The 21,263-nt window shown below is 42.7% G+C and overlaps 1 protein-coding gene across 5 annotated transcripts in view; it reads left to right on the forward strand.

Moving 5' to 3' along the window:
• The window catches only part of LOC134611507 (CYFIP-related Rac1 interactor A-like), a 95,153-nt gene that overhangs the window by 63,599 nt on the left and 10,291 nt on the right, over window positions 1-21,263 (forward strand). For 3 of the 5 annotated variants that reach the window (XM_063455445.1, XM_063455470.1, XM_063455479.1), the window contains 3 exons: window positions 12,098-12,219; window positions 15,294-15,399; window positions 15,986-16,122. In XM_063455445.1, the coding sequence (XP_063311515.1) occupies window positions 12,098-12,219; window positions 15,294-15,399; window positions 15,986-16,122 (365 nt within the window). Of the gene's footprint in view, window positions 1-6,161; window positions 6,233-10,323; window positions 10,404-12,097; window positions 12,220-15,293; window positions 15,400-15,985; window positions 16,123-21,263 lie in introns of all 5 variants that reach the window. The other 2 variants (XM_063455462.1, XM_063455453.1) reach the window with 2 other exon arrangements.

The raw sequence follows: 21,263 nt of genomic DNA on the forward strand, positions 1-21,263 counted from the left end.
AATGGCAGACTTAGTTCAGTGTGATATTTGTTATGCATTTGTTTCATGTTCCACTTTTTGGAGATTTGGATGCTGTCTAATCTGTAGACAGTTCTCTATATTGCGGCAGGAGATTGTATTTTTAAAGTTGGAGATTTGTAAATTATCTGGTAAACACACTCAGGCTGGAACTGCTGCAAAGCCACTGCCACAGAGACATACTAGGAATGGCAGATGGATTACTGTAGGATCTGGTAGACTTAGAGTTGTGGATAAAAGGCATATTGCACAGTCTGTTGTTCTACATAATTCATTTTTAGCACTTTCAGAGTGTAATGATGTTATGGAGACAGGCCTCAGGCACGGAGTATAGTGGTGTTATGAAGACAAGCTCAGGCACCGAGTGTAGTGGTGTTGCTGAGACAGGCTCAGGCACTGAGTGTTGTGGTGTTGTGTAGACAGGCTCAGGCACCGAGTGTAGTGGTGTTGTGTAGACAGGCTCAGGTACCAAGTGTAGTGGTGTTGTGTAGACAGGCTCAGGTACCAAGTGTAGTGGTGTTGTTTAGACAAGCTCAGGTACTGAGGGTAGTGGTGTTGTGGGGACAGGCTTAGGCACTGAGTGTAGCGGTGTTGTGGAGACATTCTCAAGTGTAGTGGTATTATGGAGACAGGCTTGGAGACTATGGTGAGGCCTAATAGAAAGCAGTTGTTGGGGGATTCTATCGTAAGAAGTGTGGAGCTGGACAATGGTGGTCTTGTGAGATGTCTTCCCGGAGCTACTGCTCACAGAGAAAGGAGACGTATTTGTAATATTGCTAAGCGAGCAAATCAGGAAGGGGAATTGGATGTACTTGTCCATCTAGGGACAACTGACTTGACTTGCAATGAGGTTTCAAAGGTAAAATAAGTTTTTAGTGTTTTTTTCCAATGATATATGGCAGGTTGCTTCCACACTGTCATTCTCTGAAGTTCTGCATGTCATAACACTCAGAACGACAGGCTGATGGGTATTAGGGACTTGTGGCTTGGTGAATGGTGTCGGGAGCAAGGATTTGGCTTTATTTCTCATGGTAGCTCTGTTTGGAATGGATCAACTGTACAAAAAAGATGGTTTGCATCTTTATCAAAAGGAAACAAATATTCTCAGTGAGCAGTTCAGAGGGTTTGCTAGGATGTATTTAAACTAGGAGGGGGGGGCAAAAGGGTGATAAAACATCAATCCAATTGCCCCCCCCCCCCCCCCCCAAAAAAAAAAAGCAAGGACAAGAAGGTGCCTGTAGCAAGTGTGTTAAAAAATGATGAGCTTAGAATCATGTCTACAAATGCTCACAGTTTAGGGAATAAGATCCAAGAACTTGTGGCACTTGTAGATTTAGTCGCTGGTACTGAGACATGGTATAATGAGAAAAATGACTGGGACATGGCAATGCCAGGGTACTTTTTATATCAAAAAGACAGGAAAGGCGAGAAAGGGGGAGGGGTGGTCCTGTATGTGAAGGATAGCATAAAATCTAGCCTAATAAAAGTTAATGAGGCGAACAAAGAGTCTGTTTGGGTTACGTTAGAATTTGGTAATCACACAGTAACTCGTGTAAGTGTGACTTAAAGGCCCCCAGAACAAATAGAAGAGTTACATAATATACAAGTTGAGGAAATAGCTAAAATGACAATGAAGGGGGTAGTTATCATCATGGGTGACTTAAATCTTCCTGATGTGAACTGGAAAACCGAAATAGCTGCTTGTGCCAGGAGCACACATATTCTAAACTCCCTACTGGAATTGTCTCTAAAACAAGTCATTGAGGAACCAACTCGTAAAGAGGCCATACTAGATTTAGTGTTAACAAATGGAGATTTGGTATCAGATATTACAGTAGGTGGAAATTTAGTCACACCACACAAAAACAAAAGTCTTAGACTTTAGAAAAACAGACTTTTCTAAAACTAGAATATGTATAAAGGAGTCATTATCAGACTGGAGAAATTTAAATGGAGTCCAAGAGAAATGGGATTAATTAAAAGTTGCACTGCTGGAGACAACAGAAAATTGCATGAGGCTTGTCAGTAAAAGCAAAAAAATTAAGAAACCACTGTGGTACTCCGCAGATGTGGCCAAAAGAGTAAAAAACAAAAAGTTAGCATTTTGGAATTATAATAAAAAGTTAGGAAGATAGAATGATCTATAATATTAGGCAGAAATAGGCTAAGCAAGTTATAAGAGCTTCCAAATCACACACAGAAGAGAAAATAGCCAGTAAAAAAGGGGACAAACATTTTTTAGATACATAAATGAGTAAAGGAAAGTAAAACAAGGATTAGTTAGATTAAAAACAAAAGAAGGAAGGTATGTAGAAGAGGATAAATGTCTAGCTGACTGCCTCAATGAATATTTTTGTTCAGTATTTACAGATGAAAATGAAGGAAAGGGGCCTCAGGAAAAAGGACAAATGAGTAATTTGTCACATGTGAGTTTACAGAGGAAGAGGCTCTATTTCAACTGTCAAAAGTAAAGACAAATAAGTCAATGGGACCTGATGGAATACACCCAAAGTTATTAAAAGAGCTTAGTGGTGTACTAGCAAAACCATTAACATATTTGTTTAACCAATCATTATTAACAGGAGTAGTCCCAGAAGATTGGAAGTTACCAGATGTTGTGCCCATTCACAAGAAAGGTAGTAGGGAGGAGTCAGGCAACTATAGGCCAGTAAGCCTTACTTCAATAGGGGGAAAAGTAATGCAAACCATGTTAAAGGATAGGATTGTTGAACATTTAAAATTACATGGATTTCAAGATCAGAGACAACATGGGTTTACTTTAGGGAGATCATGCCAAACTAATCTTCTTGATTTTTTTGATTGGGTAACTAAAATAATAGATCAGGGTGGTGCAGTAGACATTGCTTACCTAGATTTCAGTAAGGCTTTTGACACTGTTGCACATAGAAGGCTTATCAATAAACTACAATATTTAAGTTTGGATTCCAATATTGTTGAATGGGTAAGGCAGTGGCTGAGTGACAGGCAACAGAGGGTTGTAGTCAATGGAGTATATTCGAAGCTTGGTCTTGTCACCAGTGAAGTACCTCAGGGATCTGTATTTGGACCCATTCTCTTTCAAATTTTTATTAGTGATATTGCAGAAGGTCTTGATGGTAAGGTATGTCTTTTTGCTGATGATACTAAGATATGTAACAGGGTTGATGTTCCAGGAGGGATAAGCCAAATGGCAAATGATTTAGGTAAACTAGAAATTGTGGCAGCTGGCATTTAATGTGGATAAGTGCAAGATAATGCATCTTGGATGTAAAAACCCAAGGGCAGAGTACAGGATATTTGATAGAGTCCTAACCTCAACATCTGAAGAAAGGGATTTGGGGTGATTATTTCTGATGACTTAAAGGTAGGCAGCCAATGTAATAGAGCAGCAGGAAATGCTGGCAGAATGCTTGGTTGTATAGGGAGAGGTATTAGCAGTAGAAAGAGGGAAGCGCTCATGCCATTGTACAGAACACTGGTGAGACCTCACTTGGAGTATTGTACGCAGTACTGGAGACCGTATCTCCAGCAGGATATTGATACTTTAGAGAGAGTTCAGAGAAGGGCTACTAAACTGGTTCATGGATTACAGGATAAAACTTACAAGGAAAGGTTAAAGGAACTTAAAATGTATAGCTTGGAGGAAAGGCGAGACAGGGGGTCTCCAGGGCATCTTTCAGTGCTGGTGATGCAGCACTGAAGAAGCTGGAAGCCGATCCAGCTACCATTGATTGCCTGATAGAGTCAGCTGAGCGCTTGTAGTCACTGAATAGTAGTCACTGAATGGAACACTGTACATGACAATATGCACAGAATTCACATTAGACAGCCCTGAACTGTTGTTCCAGGCTGGCTAATCACGCCCCAATGATGCTACACCTCTGGCAGCAAAGGAGTTAAACGCCATGTGTGCATTTTCATACTGAAACGCTGCGCACACAGACCCAGACACCATGACCACTTCGGAAGTGGTTATGGTGCTTGCAGTAACCCTTTAAGGATTATACACTGCAGCAGTGTAGGTTTATCTTCAGTTCAAATGATAGTGTCAGGTTGTTTTTCACACAATGGATACCTTTCAGTAGTGAAAATTATTTTAAAAAAATATATTACAGAGGAGAGAAGCAGTCCTTAAAAGGTTCTTATTTGGAGCACTAGTTTGTTATTTAATATCCATCTATCTCTATGGACTGTGTACAGCAGAGGTGCCCCAAAAAAATAAATCCACAGATGTTGTAGAACTGCAACTCTCATGATGCTTTGCATGTCTTGGAATTGCAAAGGATCATGGAAGTTGTAGTTTTAAAACATCTGGGGATCTACCTTTTGGGCACCCCTGGTGTACAGCTTAGTTTGTCAATGTTATTTGAATATATTGATATAACCAAAGTGTGTTCTTTTGGTTATTTAGATTTATCCCTCCCCCCTAAATAAAATGTAAAAAGGCAAAATGTTGTGCATTTCAGTGCCATGACAGATTCTGCCTCTTCTATAATCATTGTGGTGCATAATCTTGGAACAATCCAGTTTTTCTAATAGAAGACTTAGGGACCTCTGTGCGCAAATAACCACTATCTGCCAGTTGAATTCTGTGCACAGTGAATCCAATCCTTCAAATAGGAAAGCATTGGGAGGCTATTGCGTATGCGCTGCAAAATGCTGTTATGTGTCAGTCAGTATCTCATTATAGAGATGCATTGAGTCAGTGGAGACGATGATTGTAGGTGCTTCACACTATGCAGCACTGAGGTAGGAAGCACCTCTAGTGGCCGGCTGAGTGACTGCCGGTGAAGGTGTTACTAGGCAGCCGTAGAAAATTACTGCCTTTTCTATGAAAAGGCAGCATTTACATTGCTCAGCCTGCAGGGACATGCTTTAGACACCAGAACCAATACATTAAACTGTAGTGGTTATGGTGACTGTCGTGCCCCTTTAAATAAAATTTCACTTTGCAGGTGGGGAAATCTTTAACAAAACCTACTTGCCCAATGGACTGAAGTGGTTGCCTAATTTACTTGTCCCTCGTGACAGACTATTTGTCCTGTCACACAGTATTGAGCTCTTTCTCCCATAGTAAATATATTTCCTGCTCTTCAAATTAGCATACTTATGATGCTGGATTGACTGAAATGTTTTCAGCAATCTCCTAGTTGGTGTGTTGCTGGAATTCGCACATATGCAGAAATTTCAAAGGCACTTATTTTTTTACATTTGTATTTAGTTTAGCAAATTTCAATGTTTTACTTCTAACATGTATTGATAAGAATAGATCAACTCCAGCTTTTTCCTAAAATATAATTTGCTTAATCACTATTAATCATGTAAATCAGAATATCTTAATAGCATAGTTGCAACCTTTCATTGTGTATAACCTCATCTACTAAACATAGTAAATGAAAGATAACATAAAGAAAGAACACCGTTATTGTACCTATTTAGTTGTCTGTGATAGTTTGATACTGTTATTCTTACTTACCTGTTTATGGTTACCTTGTGAAGGTCTTATTGATGTCCTTTATAAATTACAAATCATCTGCTGTGTAGATTTCTGAAAATTGTTGAGTTTTGAAATGTCAATTTGTATATTAAATCCAAATTTATATTTAAAGAGATATAAAGGTTACAGGATACAAGAATGAATCCCTTGCCTGCAAAAAAATGTTTTGCAACTGTGGTTTTGAGCTAAACGATTTCCAGTAGGTTTGAATAATACCAAAAATAGTAAACTAAAATACATGAGGAAGTGAAACACTTGTGCTAAGGATATTTTATGTGGAACTCGAGATTGCATGCATACCTGGTTTTGAGATTGTGCATATATATATTTATATGTCATTTTAACTGACATTTTGGAACCACGTGCACTATTTGTGTATTTTTACATTTACTTTTCAAGCTCACTGTACTCTTAAATTGACACTATATTCACCAAAACATTTTTAGCTTAATAAATGAGTTTTGGTATATAGATTACGCTCCTGCAGTATCACTGCTCAATTCTCTGTTATTTAGGACTTCAATCATGTTGTTTATACAGCCCTAGTCACACCTCCTTGCATGTAACGTGCACAGCCTTCATAACCACTTCATGTAGAGTGAGATCTAATGTTTACACTTTCTTTATTGCACAATTCTTTATCTAGAATTTCTTGAGCCTGAGCCTCCTGTGTGTGAGTAAAGTTAAATTCACAGAACTGGAAATAAAACTTCTAAAGTAAGTTGACATCTGATTTAAAATTAAATCATATTTTAGCATGCTGGCTGTGTGAGTTGCAGCAAGGGCAGGTGTGGCTAGGGCTGCATAAACAGAAACAAAGGGATTTAATGCTTAACCCTTTGAGGACCACATGACATAAGAGTACCAGCAGGGGTTAAATCCCTGCTAGTACATAGGAACCCCAGGTATCTTTAGATACCTGAGGGTCCCTTCTGTAAGCTGGGGCAAAAGTTAGTGGTGCCAGACTGACAGATGAGCTGTGCACAAGCTGCCCAGCACTGATCTCTGTGTGCTGGAGATGCAGCATGAGAGTGAGTTCTCCCTCTCAGGCTGCATCACCCAGTACAGAATGCTCACAGAGACCTCCTGTGTGAGCTAGGAAATTCCCCTGCTAATGACAGTACAGCTGCTTTTTACATTGTATCCACAATTTATAGGTCTCATTTTGTTTCTTTTGGAATTACAAACACTTTAACTTTTTAACTTTATTCTATGGTCCTATCCATTACCAGATTGGAAATCTTTTTGTGGATACTTTGCTTTATTTGTTTGTATATAGTTAATCAGTGTACATGCCCAGGATAGCACTGGTACTATTCTAGCTGACTAACCACCATTGTCTATATATAGACTAAGGGGCGAACTGCTATATTTTTCCATTTGATGTCAGTACTGGCATCAGCACAGGGAATCCCTGGAAAGGTATTAGGTGTGGAATTAGAGGGTGGAATTAGTACTGGGATTATAGGTAGGATTAGGGCTTTGATTATGGGTTAAATCATGGGTAGGATTAGGTGTTAGATAATGGGTAGCATTATAGGTTGGATTAGGGGCAGGATTAAAGGTAAGATATACTTTAGGGGCAGGATTACGCGAAAGTATCAATAGCAGAATACAAATATGGGGTGCGTGCATTAGTTGGACAAAAAAAACAGAACAAATTAACTAATTTGACCTGAGTTTGTGATAAAATGGTTAAATGAAAAGTGTCAAAATGCTCTTAGTTACATAGCTTGGGGATGTACGTACTTTCTTCAAATCTATACCTTGTAGGAGTTGTAGTTTTAGCATGCCAAATTTAAAACTATAATTCACTCCTTGCAGCATTTGTTTTATAACTTCTAAAAATATATATTTTAATCCTAGATATATTTTGCATTATAACATTCAGGACTACCGTATATACTCGAGTATAAGCCGACCCGAATATAAGCCGAGGCCCCTAATTTTACCCCCCAAAACTGGGAAAACGTATTGACTCGAGTATAAGACTAGGGTGGGAAATGCAGCAGCTACTGGTAAATTTCTAAATAAAATTAGATCCTTAAAAAATTATATTAATTGAATATTTATTTACAGTGTGTATGAATGCAGTGTGTGTGTATGAATGCAGTGTGTGTGTGTATGAGTGCAGTGTGTGTATATGAGTGCAGTTTTTTTTTTTATTATTTTTACTATTATTTTATTTTATTTTATTATTATTATTTTTTTAGTCCCCCCTCCCTGCTTGATACATGGCAGGGTGGGGTGCTCTCACTCCCTGGTGGTCCAGTGGCATTGGCAGTTCAGTGAAGGGGGGCTGGGAGGAAGAACCTACCTCTCCTGCAGCTCCTGTCAGCTCCCTCCTCCTCCGGTCCGGTCCGATCAGCTCCCTCTGCAAGTCCCAGTGTAAGTCTTGCGGCCGCGCTATGACCCCGCGGCTCTCGCGAGACTTACACTCTGAGCTGACAGGGAAGCTGACCGGACCGGCGCAGAGGAGAAGGGAGCTGACAGGAGCAGCAGGAGAGGTAGGTAAACGCTTCCTGCCAGCCCCCCTCCTACACAGCCCCATTGTCTGTATTATACTGGACATTGACTCGAGTATAAGTCGAGTTGGGGTTTTTCAGCACAAAAAATGTGCTGAAAAACTCGACTTATATTCGAGTATATACGGTAATTAGTGAATCTATATTGAGTTAGTTTTCTTTTGTTGCACTTGGTGTGCAAAAAATATTAAATGTGAAACAAACAAAATTGTTTTGTTTTATTTATTTTGTAATTTATTTTACAAATATTGTATTGTATTTAGTATTGCACTATGTATACATGTAGGGCAAGCATGTCAAACTCGTGTCATATACAATGAATATCTTTGCGGCCCTGCGAGCTGCGAGTTTGCCTTACTAAGGCAGAGTATGCACACTGCAGGTGCCTACCCTGCTAAAATGTACTTGGCCGGGGAGGAGAGGTCCCTGGCAGGAGCGAGGGAGCTCAGTCTTCCTGCTCCTCACTGCTCCCTTGCGCGCGCCCTCTATAGAGATGCTGGGTGCCGGAATATGACATAATTCCGGCACATGGCATCACTAAACTGCGTGCGTGAGGGAGCAGTGAGAAGCATGAAGACTGAGCTTTCGAGAGAAGATCCCAACTGGACCCCAGGGAGAGGCTCCACACCAGCTCCCAAAGGTAGGGAGCAATAAAGAAAATTATGTGAGTTTGTGCAAGAATGTGGAAGTGTGTGTGTCAGAGAGCGAGTGTGTGTCTGTCAGTGAGTGTGTCTGTTAGTGAGTGTGTGTGTGTGTGTGTGTTGGTCAGTGTTGAGATGGCTGCAGCTGGACAGTGGAGGACCTGGAGGTGCACAGAGGCACGCAACGCCACGTCACATTCCGCCATGACGTCAACGTGCTCTCCACCTTCACAGGTTTTCAAGGAGCAGCGGGAGGGTCCGCTTTGGCACATTGGGGATATACCAGAGGCTGGACTCCAGAGTCGCATACTGGCAGAGGCAGTGTGAGTGGAGTCTTAGTGGTGGGGAGACTGGGATTTAGTACAGGGGGGGGGCTGGGATTTAGTACGGGGGGACTGGGATTTAGTACAGGGGGGGGGGGACTGGGATTAAGTACAGGGGGTTAACTGGGATTTAGTACAGATGGGGAGGACTGGGATTTATTAGAGGGGGGCTGGGGTTTATTAGAGGGGGATGCTCTTTATTTTTTTTTTTTTTTTTTTTACTGTACTTTCCAAAACAAAGCTACGTTTCTATGAAAAAATTTTTTTTGCATCCCACATAAACTGAAAACTTGTTTATTTGGTCTGTGCTAGCCTTTAAGTTTGACGTGCTTGATGTAGGATATTAAAGAAAGCCCTATTTCTCCTTTAAAAGATGATATATCATGTGTGTGGGTGCATTTATAATGAAAATGGGAAATTGTGGCAGAATGAACGCTTATCAAAAGTGCAAAAAAAACCTTGGTCACTAACGCATCACATCTCAAAAAAGACTTGGTCTTTAAGGGGTTAAATGGCAGAGAATTGAGCAGTGAGATGCCGGGGCATGATCTAGACACCAAAACTGCTTCATTATTCTAAAGTTGTTTTGGTGACTGTAGTGTCCCTTTAAGAAAGTTCATGGTTTATGTGAAAATATTTAGTCTGTTCCAATATAGAGCTGTGTCTGATGACTAACATAGGCTGAGTTGAAAATCACTTAGTGAAATTACTAATGTCTTAATAATAATATTGAGCTGTCATCAATAAGTCCTCACTGTTGCACCACAATGCAATTCATCATACTCTTAATTCATAGGGAACAGTATGGCAGCTACCTAGAAGCAGATTTGGACTGCAAATTTATACACGTTAAAGAAATATAGGTGATTATAAAATTACTTTTTTTTAAAAGATAGATTTCCTGTATCGCAACCTTCATACTGAAAAAGATGACATAATGCAGTGCAAAGGATACAGAAGAAGTTCAGTAGGAAATGGAGCTGATAAATAAGAGATCTGTTGCAGCCAGAAAGCACATTATTATATGTATATTTATGTCATAACTCAAAAAATAAGTAATTCTATGCTTTCTTTTTGAAGATCCAATCCACCTCACCAGGTAACATTCAGGGCAGCCTGTGACATTAATATCCAAACCTCCTTTTCATTCATTGTATTATGGAATATGAAATGGTTCTACCTCCTTAGGTCTTCGTGTGGATTAACTATAATTGGTATGACAGGGTGTGTGTCTGTTATGGGTTGGAATTGGGTATCACTCTCCCATCCTTGCCACTTTGGTTCCCATCACTCCCTCCTTTCTGTTTTTTGTTTTCTAGGTATCAGATGGGGAATCTTCTAAAAGTCTTGTCTTATAACGACCTAGAACAGTGTCCCACTTTTTTCCTTGACTTTGAACGTGAGATCATTTTAATTTTTCCATGGTTTTGTTTTTTCATTTTGCTTTTATTTCATTTTGTTTAATTTCTTCATAAAACATGACTTGCTTGATTGTGTTGAATTCCTCTGCAGACCAATGAGTTACAGGGCCCATTGCTATATGTTATGGTCCAACATGGGCACCACACAACTGGGCTTGACAGAGCACAAATTAGAATTAAGCAGTTCCCTATTCTACCCAATAATAAAGACAATATTCATTAAATCATTTGATACATTGTAACTATTTTTGAGATGATAGAACAGGGTGTTCAACAGGTTACACCTCAACAGGCAAGCAATTTTTTTGTACATATAAATGGATTCTGTCTGGTCTGCCTGCTTGCTTTTTCCGTAGAAGACTTTTCAATCAAGCCGTTGGACACATGTACATTTTTTTACTTAATACTTACATGTTGATCAACACACTGCCTAAATGTATTGTCTAATTGCATACTTACACAGACATACTACACACTTAAGGGGTTACTCTAATAGAACAGTGTTTAGCCTTATTAAAATATAGGGTACCTCTCAAGGTTTTTCGCTAATGTGAGATTTTTTTCAGGAATTCAAAGGATTTCAAATTTAAATTCATACTAGCCAATTTGGAAAAATGTTCTCAGTCAACTATGATTCCAGCTTGGCTGATTCAGCCTTAAATTTGAAATTCGTGTAGAATTCACTTTGAATTCCTGACAATTCTCACTTTTATTAAATAACGGCATGAACAACTTGGGGATTCTGGGAAATTATTTTTACAGTTGACATCACACGGGTTCATTGTAATGAGGGAACCTAGTGAACCAGGTTGGCTTATCATGTTTTCCTAAACAAATATTGTGACATGACAAATTCTTGCTTCATATGCAGGAAAGTTAGGCCCTTTTTGATGGAGTATCGATAACACCGAATAGGCTATTTTAAGGTCTATTCTACAATTTGTTCTTAATATCCATTTTAATTGACCCATTTATGAATTACTTACCACTGGCACATTAGATATGCTAACTCCTTTTATTAGGGGTATTTTCATTTGGAATTTTAAATATTACAGATCTACTATTTTCACATACATATGGTTTCAAGTGACTGATAATGCATTATGGGTATTGTGGTTCAAATAAAACTGGCGGCCTATATTTCAGTCTACTTTTCTTGTACACCTAAATCTCAGTTATGCTGTTCTACAGTGTGTCGTTACATACAACACACTCGACACTGTACCCCATCTGATTTCCATTTATTGGAATTTAACCATCTTGTGTTTATCAGGATTGCTTGCATCTCTGTAAGACATGCAAAAGTATGACAAATCAGAGCACGCACTGGTCCACCCTCTTTATAACTGCTATCTATCTCTACTTAAAAACGAAACTAAATTCAAACAACTACCATGCAATTAACCTTAATTTTACTGCACACTCATTGCATACTTGTAGTGAAACTGTTAGTCCGTCACACACTCAAACATTACCCATGTGACCTATTTTACCATGGACTTCCTGTCACATGTAATACATACTGACAGTTTGACTAATTTTGACAAAATGACCAGCTAGGCTCTTGCTAACAGCTTTGGCTTTTACTGTGAACAATGGCACTAACACACTTTCTATTTGAGATTTCTAGTCATATTTATTCTTACTGTGTTACTATGCTTGGGGCTTGCAGATGCTCAGCCCACAGAGGCAGAAACAGCAGTGTGGAATCAAGTGAACTCTGTTCTGGAAGAGGCACAGGGTGTCCTGGCTGAACTACAGTCATACAGGGGAGCTGGACAGGAGATAAGACAGGTGAGTGCTCTCTTAACATAATGATTGCAGACAGGGTAAGGAACATTCCAGGGGAGGGCTGGCAGCCTTAGGCCTGGGGGGCAAAACCTGTCAAGTGGCCCATTGCGCCACCAAATCAGTTCACCATCCATGCCCACCTTTTCCTGGTTTTATAACGGATATTGATGTTATGCTAATCAGTAGCTCTTTGCCATACCCGCTCCTTCACGGCTCTGACTTTCAATGTTGTCAGAGCACAGGCTGAGAATCTCTGAGCCTGTGCTCTGACTCACTAACTGAGCGCCGGAAACACGAGGGAGAGGATATGATCTGACTGCACCTACTGCTGGTGCGCACCAGTGGACCACCAGCAAATCGTTTAAATTAAATATGCTTGTGTACCCAACTTGTGAGCTGTGTTGGCCGCCGGGCGCCTCTGTTGTCATGGCACCCTGCGTGACCGCACAGCTTGCCCACCCCAACGGCTGGCCCTGCTGACACACACTGATGTTACTACTTAGACATCCCTCAATATTAATACAGAGATGAGAGTAAACACCAATAAAATGTGGAAACAGAGCTGGCCCCCCCAAATTTATAAAGGTTTGCTTAGAGGATTTATTCAAGATTAAATCATGCCTCCTCCTCTCTCCCCCATGCGCTGCTCTGTAGGCTGGGAGGAAGTGAAGAGTAATCACAGTCTCCCAGCACAACGCCACCTGTGGCTGCATGGGGAACAGCTGTTTAATGTAATGCTTGCAGGACGGCCAGCTGCCGCAGAACCTCTTTGTTTCCGTCTCTGCAAAGGGCTCCAGGCACTGCTTGTTGTGAGTGTGAGCCACTGTAAATCAGGGGCAGAGGGCACTTGCACTGCAGTCAAGACGGGTCTGGGCAGGAGGAGAGTGCAGTGCAATCAGTGCACTCCCTTCCTGTGGGTCACCAGTAGACTGGTGCACCTGCCCAGGATAAGAGCCGGTGCAAGGATTTTTGCCACCCTAGACAAAATATAAATTTGCCGCCCCCCCCATGTGACATCACAATGCCCCACCCATATGATCTGCCATATGAACTAACGCCAGTGCTGCACACAGTGTGTGTTTACATTAAAAAGCCTGCAGGGACCAGCTATAGACACCAGAACCACTTAATTAAGCTATAGTGTCCCTTTAATATGAGGTAAATTATAGATTAGTGTCACTAATAATATACTAGATTGCCTACTTACAATTAGATGAGGATGATGATGGGCTGCAGTTTGGCTCCACTGGTCTGGTGTAGAACAGGACCTCTGGAGGCTGTTTGCAACTGTGGTCACAAAATTCAACGTTCTGGGAGAATTGGAAGCAGTTCCATTTTTGGGGGGCCTCTTACACAGCTCAAGGTCTGGGCCCCAGTGCCTGACGGTGAGTATGCCCATAAGGCCCACTCATAAGTCCACTTATTTGTTCCACCCACCCATGAGCTCGCTCACAGGGAGTGGAGTGTGTAGGGGATGTGTTATGTGTTATCTAATATGTGTGCTTATGGTATGTAGTGTATAGGGATACCAGTTTGTGCAGGTGATGCAGTGTGTTTGTGTGTAGTGGAAGCAGTGTGTATTTGTGTATAAGGGATGTATTATGTGTTTCTGGTTGTGTGTGGGGGATGCATTGTGTGAATCTGTGTTTGTATGCATAGGGGATGCAAGGTGTGTGTCTGTATGTGTGTGCATTGAGTGTAAGAGATGCATTGTGTTTCTGTGTGTATGTAAGAAAAACAGTGTGTGTGTTTGCATGTGTGTGTAAGGGTTTGCATTGTATGTTTCTGTGTATGTGTGCAAATGATGCATTGTCTTTGTGTGTAAGGGTTGCATTGTGTGTGTGTAATGGATGCATTGTGTGTTTCTCTGTGTGTAAGGGAAGCATGTTCTGTTTCTGTGTATGTATAGGGATGCATTGTGTGTTTCTGTGTATGTATAGGGGTGCATTGTGTGTTTCTGTGTATGTATAGGGATGCATTGTGTGTGTGTGTGTGTGTGTGTGTGTGCGCGCGTAGTGTTAAATAGCTCCCTGTCTTGCCCCCTGTCCTATAGAGCTCTCCCCTGCCCCTTAGTGGTCTCTCCTCTCCCCCACCCTCCCCTAGCGGTCTCTTCTCACACTCACCCACCCTCCCTGTGCTCTTCTCACCCCCCCCCCCCACCCTCCCTGTGTTCTTCTCACTCCTCCAACTGTGTGTTCTCACCCCCCCCCTGTGTTCTTCTTACTCCCCCCCTTGTTCTTCTTACCCCCTTCTTCATATCACTCCCCCCTTCTTCTTACCCCCTTCTTCTTCTTAACCCTCCTACTTCTTCTTACCCCCTCTTCTTCTTCTTACCCCCTCCTTCTTCTTCTTACCCCTTCCTTCTTCTTCTTACCCCATTCTTCTTCTTACCCCCCTTCTTCTTACCCCCTTCTTCTTCTTACTCCCCCCTCTTCTTCTTACTCCCCCCTCTTCTTCTTACTTACCCCTTCTTCTTACTCCCCCCTCTTATTATCCCCCCTCCCCTCTTCTTACTCCCTCTCTTCCCTCTTCTTACTCCCTCTCTTCCCTCTTCTTACTCCCCCTCCCCTCTTACTCCCCCTCTCCCCTCTTCTTACTCTCCCCCTCCCCTCTTTTTACTCTCCCCTCTTCTTACTCTCCCCCACCCCTCTTTTTACTCTCCCCTCTTCTTACTCTCCCCCCTCCCCTCTTCTTACTCTCCCCCCTCCCCTCTTTTTACTCTCCCCCCTCCCCTCTTCTTACTCTCCCCCCTCCCCTCTTCTTACTCTCCCCCCTCCCCTCTTCTTACTCTCCCCCCCTCCCCTCTTCTTACTCTCCCCCCCTTCCCCTCTTCTATACCGTAAGCTATGGATGGTATAATTTCACTTATAGACACACATATTCAGTATGGTGCTAAGTATATTTTAACATCCTAACTCAGATACTGCTCTGCTCTCTATATATTTATATATTTATTTATAGAGCCATTATTTGTAATATTTAAACTCCGTTACATGTTGGCTGTATGCTTACTAATGCAGATGATGGCCAGATACTTTATATAAATGTCTCTGTCTTCCATGTTTTCTTATTCTTAGGCAATACAAAATCCTTTGGACTTGCATCTGCAGGAGGAGGCTTGGCGCTCTGTGTGTCCTCTGGTAGCCAAACTCAAGCGCTTCTATGAGTTCTCCCTTCGACTCGGTGATTAGTTTTACCTATTACATTTTTAGTAGTCACATGTTCACTGACACCTGCCATTCTTTACACTTCCCCAACACACAGTCACAGCTGGAATCCTCATCCACATTTCCACTTGCTACATTTACGTCTTTTGTACATGTGTCATCATCCAAATCTGCCTAGCAAATTGATCTTGCATGTCACATGTAGACAACTTTTATGTGCAAGGTGTATTTGCATCTATCTTGGAGCAATTATTAAGTCAAAAAGAGCAAAAGGCTCCTAGAGGTGATGCACTCAGACTCAGTGATATTTCTTTCACAACAAGAGGTTTATCATCTCTATGATACTTGATAAGGATGTAAATATTTAAATAGAATGTTCCATTTTAAAACACATAAGTAATGGTCCATAAGGCTTTCTATTGGTGCATAAAACAACAGAGAATATTGGTGTGTAATCTGTCTCAATTAGGTGGACCATCCCTACTTTAATGCAATCTCCTACTTTGCTTCGCCATGTGGTTTCTCTAATATTAACGGAATATCTGCACCATCACTTTCTGTACCAATGTTCCTACTAACTCCCAGTGTAATGTTATCCACAGAGAATGCCCTGCACAGCCTCCTGGAAGCTCTCACATCTCCTCCATATGCACCAACTCAACACCTGGAACGAGAGCAGGCTTTGGCAAAACAATTTGCAGAGATTCTGCACTTCACTCTTAGCTTTGATGAACTCAAGGTATGATGCAATCATTGGAACAGAACGTGTGACTACCTACCCTGGGAAAGAGCCAGGGATCTCCTGGCACCATAACTACTGCAGCATGATCGGGGTGTTCCTTTAAGGGACTTATAAAATGTGTTTACTGTAGGAATAAACAGAATGAAATGTGTATATACTCGATGCAGAAAGAATTGCACAGTTATAAAAGCTTAAAAAAAAAAAATACATTGATCAAAAGAATAAAAAAAAAAAAAAAAAGATTTATTCTCTATAACTACTGTAAGATCTATGCAAGTGTTTATGAAATGTAGACCACAAATTAATTTTACAAATTCATTTATTTGCTGAATGATCATTTGACCAATTCTAAACCAGGGTTAGGTTTTAAGAGGTTAGGGTAAGGTTTAAGTCGTTTTTTGTTTCCTTTGCCCCTTTAATTTAATCTGTGCAGTTACTATGATATTATTATATTATGATTATTTATATAGCGCCATCAGATTCCGTAGCGCTGTACAATGGGTGGACTAACAGACATGTAATTGTAACCAGAAAACTGGACGTACAGGAACAGAGAGGTGGAGGGCCCTGCTTAATGACATTCTAGAGGGAGTGGGGTATAGTGACACAAAGGCTTAAAGTAGGGGTACAAAGTAGGTTGTTAGAAAAGTTTTCACTGAGGGCTTAAGGTAATTTTTGACAGTTGCAGGAGAGGAGTCATGGGGGGTGGAGGATAAAAACCTGCTAACAGTTTAATTGATATGCTTTTTAAGTGAGTTTTCAATGATTTTTTGAATGATTGGAAACTGGGTGAAAGTCTTACGGAGAAGGGAAGGGAGTTCCACAGAAGAGGTGCAGCCCTGGAGAAATCTTGGAGGCGAGCATTAGAGGTGGGAGTATGGACAGAGGATATATGTAGTTATTTGGCAGAGCGTAGGGGCCTTGACGGGACATACTTGTGTATTAGGGAGGATAGGTAGGTTGGAGCAGCATTATGTAGGGACTTGTAAGCAAGCACCAGAATTTAAAATTGAGCCCTATAATCTAACTGGAAGCCAATGCAGGGACTGACAGAGCGGAGAGACGTGGGAGGTGTGAGCGGACAGGAAAATGAGCCTCATCGCCACATTCATTATAGATTGCAGCGGTGCAATCTGGGAACAAGTAAGACCATTGAGAAGGGTATTGCAGTAGTCAAGGCGAGAGAGAACAACAGCATGGACCAGCACCTTAGCCGCATCCGGGGTTAAATAGGGGCGGATGCGTACTATGTTTTTCAGATGGAAGTGACAGGATTTGGCGATTGATTGGACATGAGGGGTGAAGGAGAGGTTGGAGTCGAAAAGAACACCAAGGCAGTGAGCCTGCGAGGTGATGGTAGCGCCGTTGACTTGGAGGGAGGCAGACACAGGAGTAGTAACACTTGAGGGTGGAAAGACCAAAAGTTCTGTTTTGGACAGATTGAGTTTAAGGAAGTGAGCAGCCATCCAGTTGGAAATTGCAGAGAGTCAGTCAGAGACACGAGTCAAGATGGGCGGAGAGAGATCAGGAGAGGACAGGTAGATTTGCATGTCATCAGCATAGAAATGATAACGGAAGCCAAAGGAGCTGATGAGCTTACCAAGGGAGGCAGTGTAGATAGAGAACAGTAGGGGACCAACGACAGAACCTTGGGGGACGCCGACAGAGTGGTTGGGGGGAAGAGGCAGAGTCAGAGAAAGAAACACTAAAAGAGCGCTGGGTGAGGTAGGAGGAGCACCAGGACAGAGCAGTATCCCATAGACCAAAATTGGGGAGAATGCGAAGAAGCTGTTGATGATCAACAGTGTCGAAGGCAGCAGAAAGATCAAGGAGAATTAGGATAGAGTAATGGCTGCGAGATTTAGCAGCAATTAAATTGTTGGATACTTTGGTCACAGCCATTTTGACAGAATGACCAACGCGGAATCCAGACTGAAGGGGGTCAAGCAGAGAGTTGGATTCGAGAAAGTCAGTCAGTCTGGTGTACAAAACTCTCTTGAGAATCTTGGAGGCAAATGGCAATAGCGAGATAGGGCGGTTGTTGGATGGGGAGTTGGGGTAAAGGCTGGGCTTTTTCAGAATTGAGGTTACAGTTGCATGTTTATGATTCATTATACTGCAAAAACAACTTTACCATAGGGTTATCCATCCTCTACAAAACTCTGGGATTGTAGTGAAGCAAAAGCTGGAGGATTTTGTTGTATAAACTGCTTCAGGATAGGACCTTCTGTACATGGTAGACCACATTTGGCATTTCACCATCTTTTTTCTTTTTCTTTTTTTTTTTTCTTTACTCATAAAATTGTGCTTACTCATTATTGAACACATCCACACAAATGACTGCCTACTTGATATTGGTTGTTTTTTTTTTTTTTTTTTAACACAGATAAGATTGTTTTATACCATTATTGTTTATATTCCAGATCACATGGCAGAAATATAAAATAGCAAGTTCCTTCTGTGGTGATATGTTCACATATAAGGCATATAAGGCTAAAGAACTATAGTTTGCATTCAGCCTTTTAGTATTGGAATGCACTGTAATCAAAGGTTTCTAGCATTTTGGTGAAGTCATACCAATTTACACATTTATCAGACTTGGGCCTATGTTTCTTTTGAGACAGTTTAGAAGGGCCGGACTGGCCCACCGGGACACCCGGAAATTTCCCGGTGGGCCGGCACACTAGTGTGCACCAGCCCCGGCCGCAATTACAGGGTGACCAGCAGGAGGGGATGCGCTCCCCTCCTGCCGGTCACAGAATGTAGCGTGGCCGAGCAGGAAGACCGGGTAGGGGAGCTTCTGTTCCCCTATCCGGTGTAACAGGAAGCAGTAAGCGAGCCGAGAATGCTCCTCCCGCGAGCAGGCAGGTTGGAGCGTTGCTGTGCGTTACCATGGCAACGCTCCGACCTGCCTGCTGTTCTCGCGGGAGGAGAGCGAAGTCAGCCTGCAGCCACAGGAGCTGCAGGCTGAACAGCACGTGCCACCACTGGACCACCAAGGATTGAAGCTGTTCCCCCTCTCCCCTGAGCCTTGACCAAAGGTAAGGGGGGAGGGGAGTAATAAAAAGTTTTTGTTTTTTTTTAATATAAATATATCAATGCTTTAACCCCCACCCCCCCCCCACCCCATACACACACTACACTCCTCCTCCTCACCAACAGCACCCCTCCACACACACAGAACCCCCCCACACACAGAACCCCCCACACACACACAGAACCCCCTCCACACACAAAGAACCCCCCCACACACAGAACCCCCCCACACACAGAACCCCCCCACACACAGAACCCCCTCCACACACACAGAACCCCCTCCACACACAGAGAACCACCCCCACATACACAGAACCCCCCCCCCCACACACACACAGAACCCCACACACACAGAGAACCCCCCTACCCCCCCCCACACACACAGAACCCCCCCACACACACACAGAACCCCCCCACACACAGAATCCCTCCACACACAGAACCCCCACACACACAGAACCCCCCCACGCACACAGAATTCCTCCACGCACACAGAATTCCTCCACGCACACAACCCCTTCACGCACACAGAACCCCCCCACACACACAGAACCCCTTCACACACAGAGAACCCCCCCACGCACACAGAACCCCTCCACACATAAACAGAACCCCTCCACACATAAACAGAACCCCTCCACACATAAACAGAACCCCTCCACGCAAACAGCACCCCTCCACGCAAACAGCACCCCTCCACGCACACAGAACCCCCCCACGCTCACAGAACCCCCCCACGCTCACAGAACCCCCCCACGCTCACAGAACCACTTCACGCACACAGATCCCCTCCACGCACACAGAACCCCTTCACGCACACAGAACCCCTTCACGCACACAGAACCCCCCCACGCACACAGCACCCCTCCACGCACAAACGGCACTCTCTCCACGCACAAACGGCACTCTCTCCACGCACTATGCTGGCGCGATGCATTACAGGGCTGGTATGGAATTTTTTTCCAGGGCTGCTTTTCATTCCCAGTCCGGCCCTGTTTAGAACCACTAATTTAAAATACTCCCACTAAAGAATATATTTTTAAAAGTAGACAAAACAAGGTATTCTACTAAGACAATTCAACACTTAAAGGAACACTAATGCGTTAGGAATACAAACCTGTATTCCTAATGCTTTCGTTTCTCTGTACCGCTTTGTGTCCCATAAAAATAATAAAATATTTGAGTCATCTTTTTTCAGCACCAAGGCTCCCTCACCACTTCTTACCTCTCCTCCTCCCGCAACATTGTGAACTCCTCTGGCATAGTCCAATCCAATGCTCCTCATAGCTTTCAAAGCTTTGAATTAACGCTCCTCCAGTGATTGTCAGCCTAACAGCAACTGGAGGTGTTTTTAACCCTTCAATATAAATGTTTCCATTTCTGCAAAACGGGTCTGTTTTACCTTGAATGGTTAAATTGACTGGACTGGGCCACTTCATTGAGGGTGACTTAAAGGGACACTCCAGTGCCAGGAAAACAAACCGTTTTCCTGGCACTGCAAATCCCCTCTCCCTCCAACCACCCATCCCATGTTGCTGAGGGGGTGAAAACCCCTTCAGTCACTTACCTGAGACCCCCTGCCGACGTCCCTCAGCGGTGGTTTCGGGTCCAACCACGCTCCTCCCCCGCCAATGTCATCCAGCGGGGGAGAACCATCGCGCATGCGCGGCTGCCGGCGGTGGAGACTTAATGTGCATGTGCGGCAATGCCGCGTGCACGTACTAGACCTCCCCGTAGGAAAGCATTGAAAATGCTTTCCTATGGGGAATTGAGCGATGCTGGAGGTCCTCACACAGCGTGAGGTCCTGTGCTAGAAACCAGGAAGTGCCCTCTAGTGGCTGTCTAGCAGACAGCCACTAGAGGAGGAGTTAACCCTGCAATGTAATTATTGCAGTTTATGAAAACTGCAATATTTACAGCTGCAGGGTTAAGGGTGGTGGGAGTTGGCACCCAGACTACTCCAATGGGCAGAAGTGGTCTGGGTGCCTGGAGTGTCCCTTTAAGTGGTCTTTTGCAGACATTTCCTGTTAACGGTAAATACTTCATAGGAACTAAAACAGTGAAAGCAGGTTCTGCAAAACTATAAAATATAACTCTTACAG

This window comes from Pelobates fuscus, chromosome 1, assembly GCF_036172605.1.
Source record: "Pelobates fuscus isolate aPelFus1 chromosome 1, aPelFus1.pri, whole genome shotgun sequence".
In the NCBI taxonomy this organism is placed as follows: Eukaryota; Metazoa; Chordata; class Amphibia; order Anura; family Pelobatidae; genus Pelobates; species Pelobates fuscus.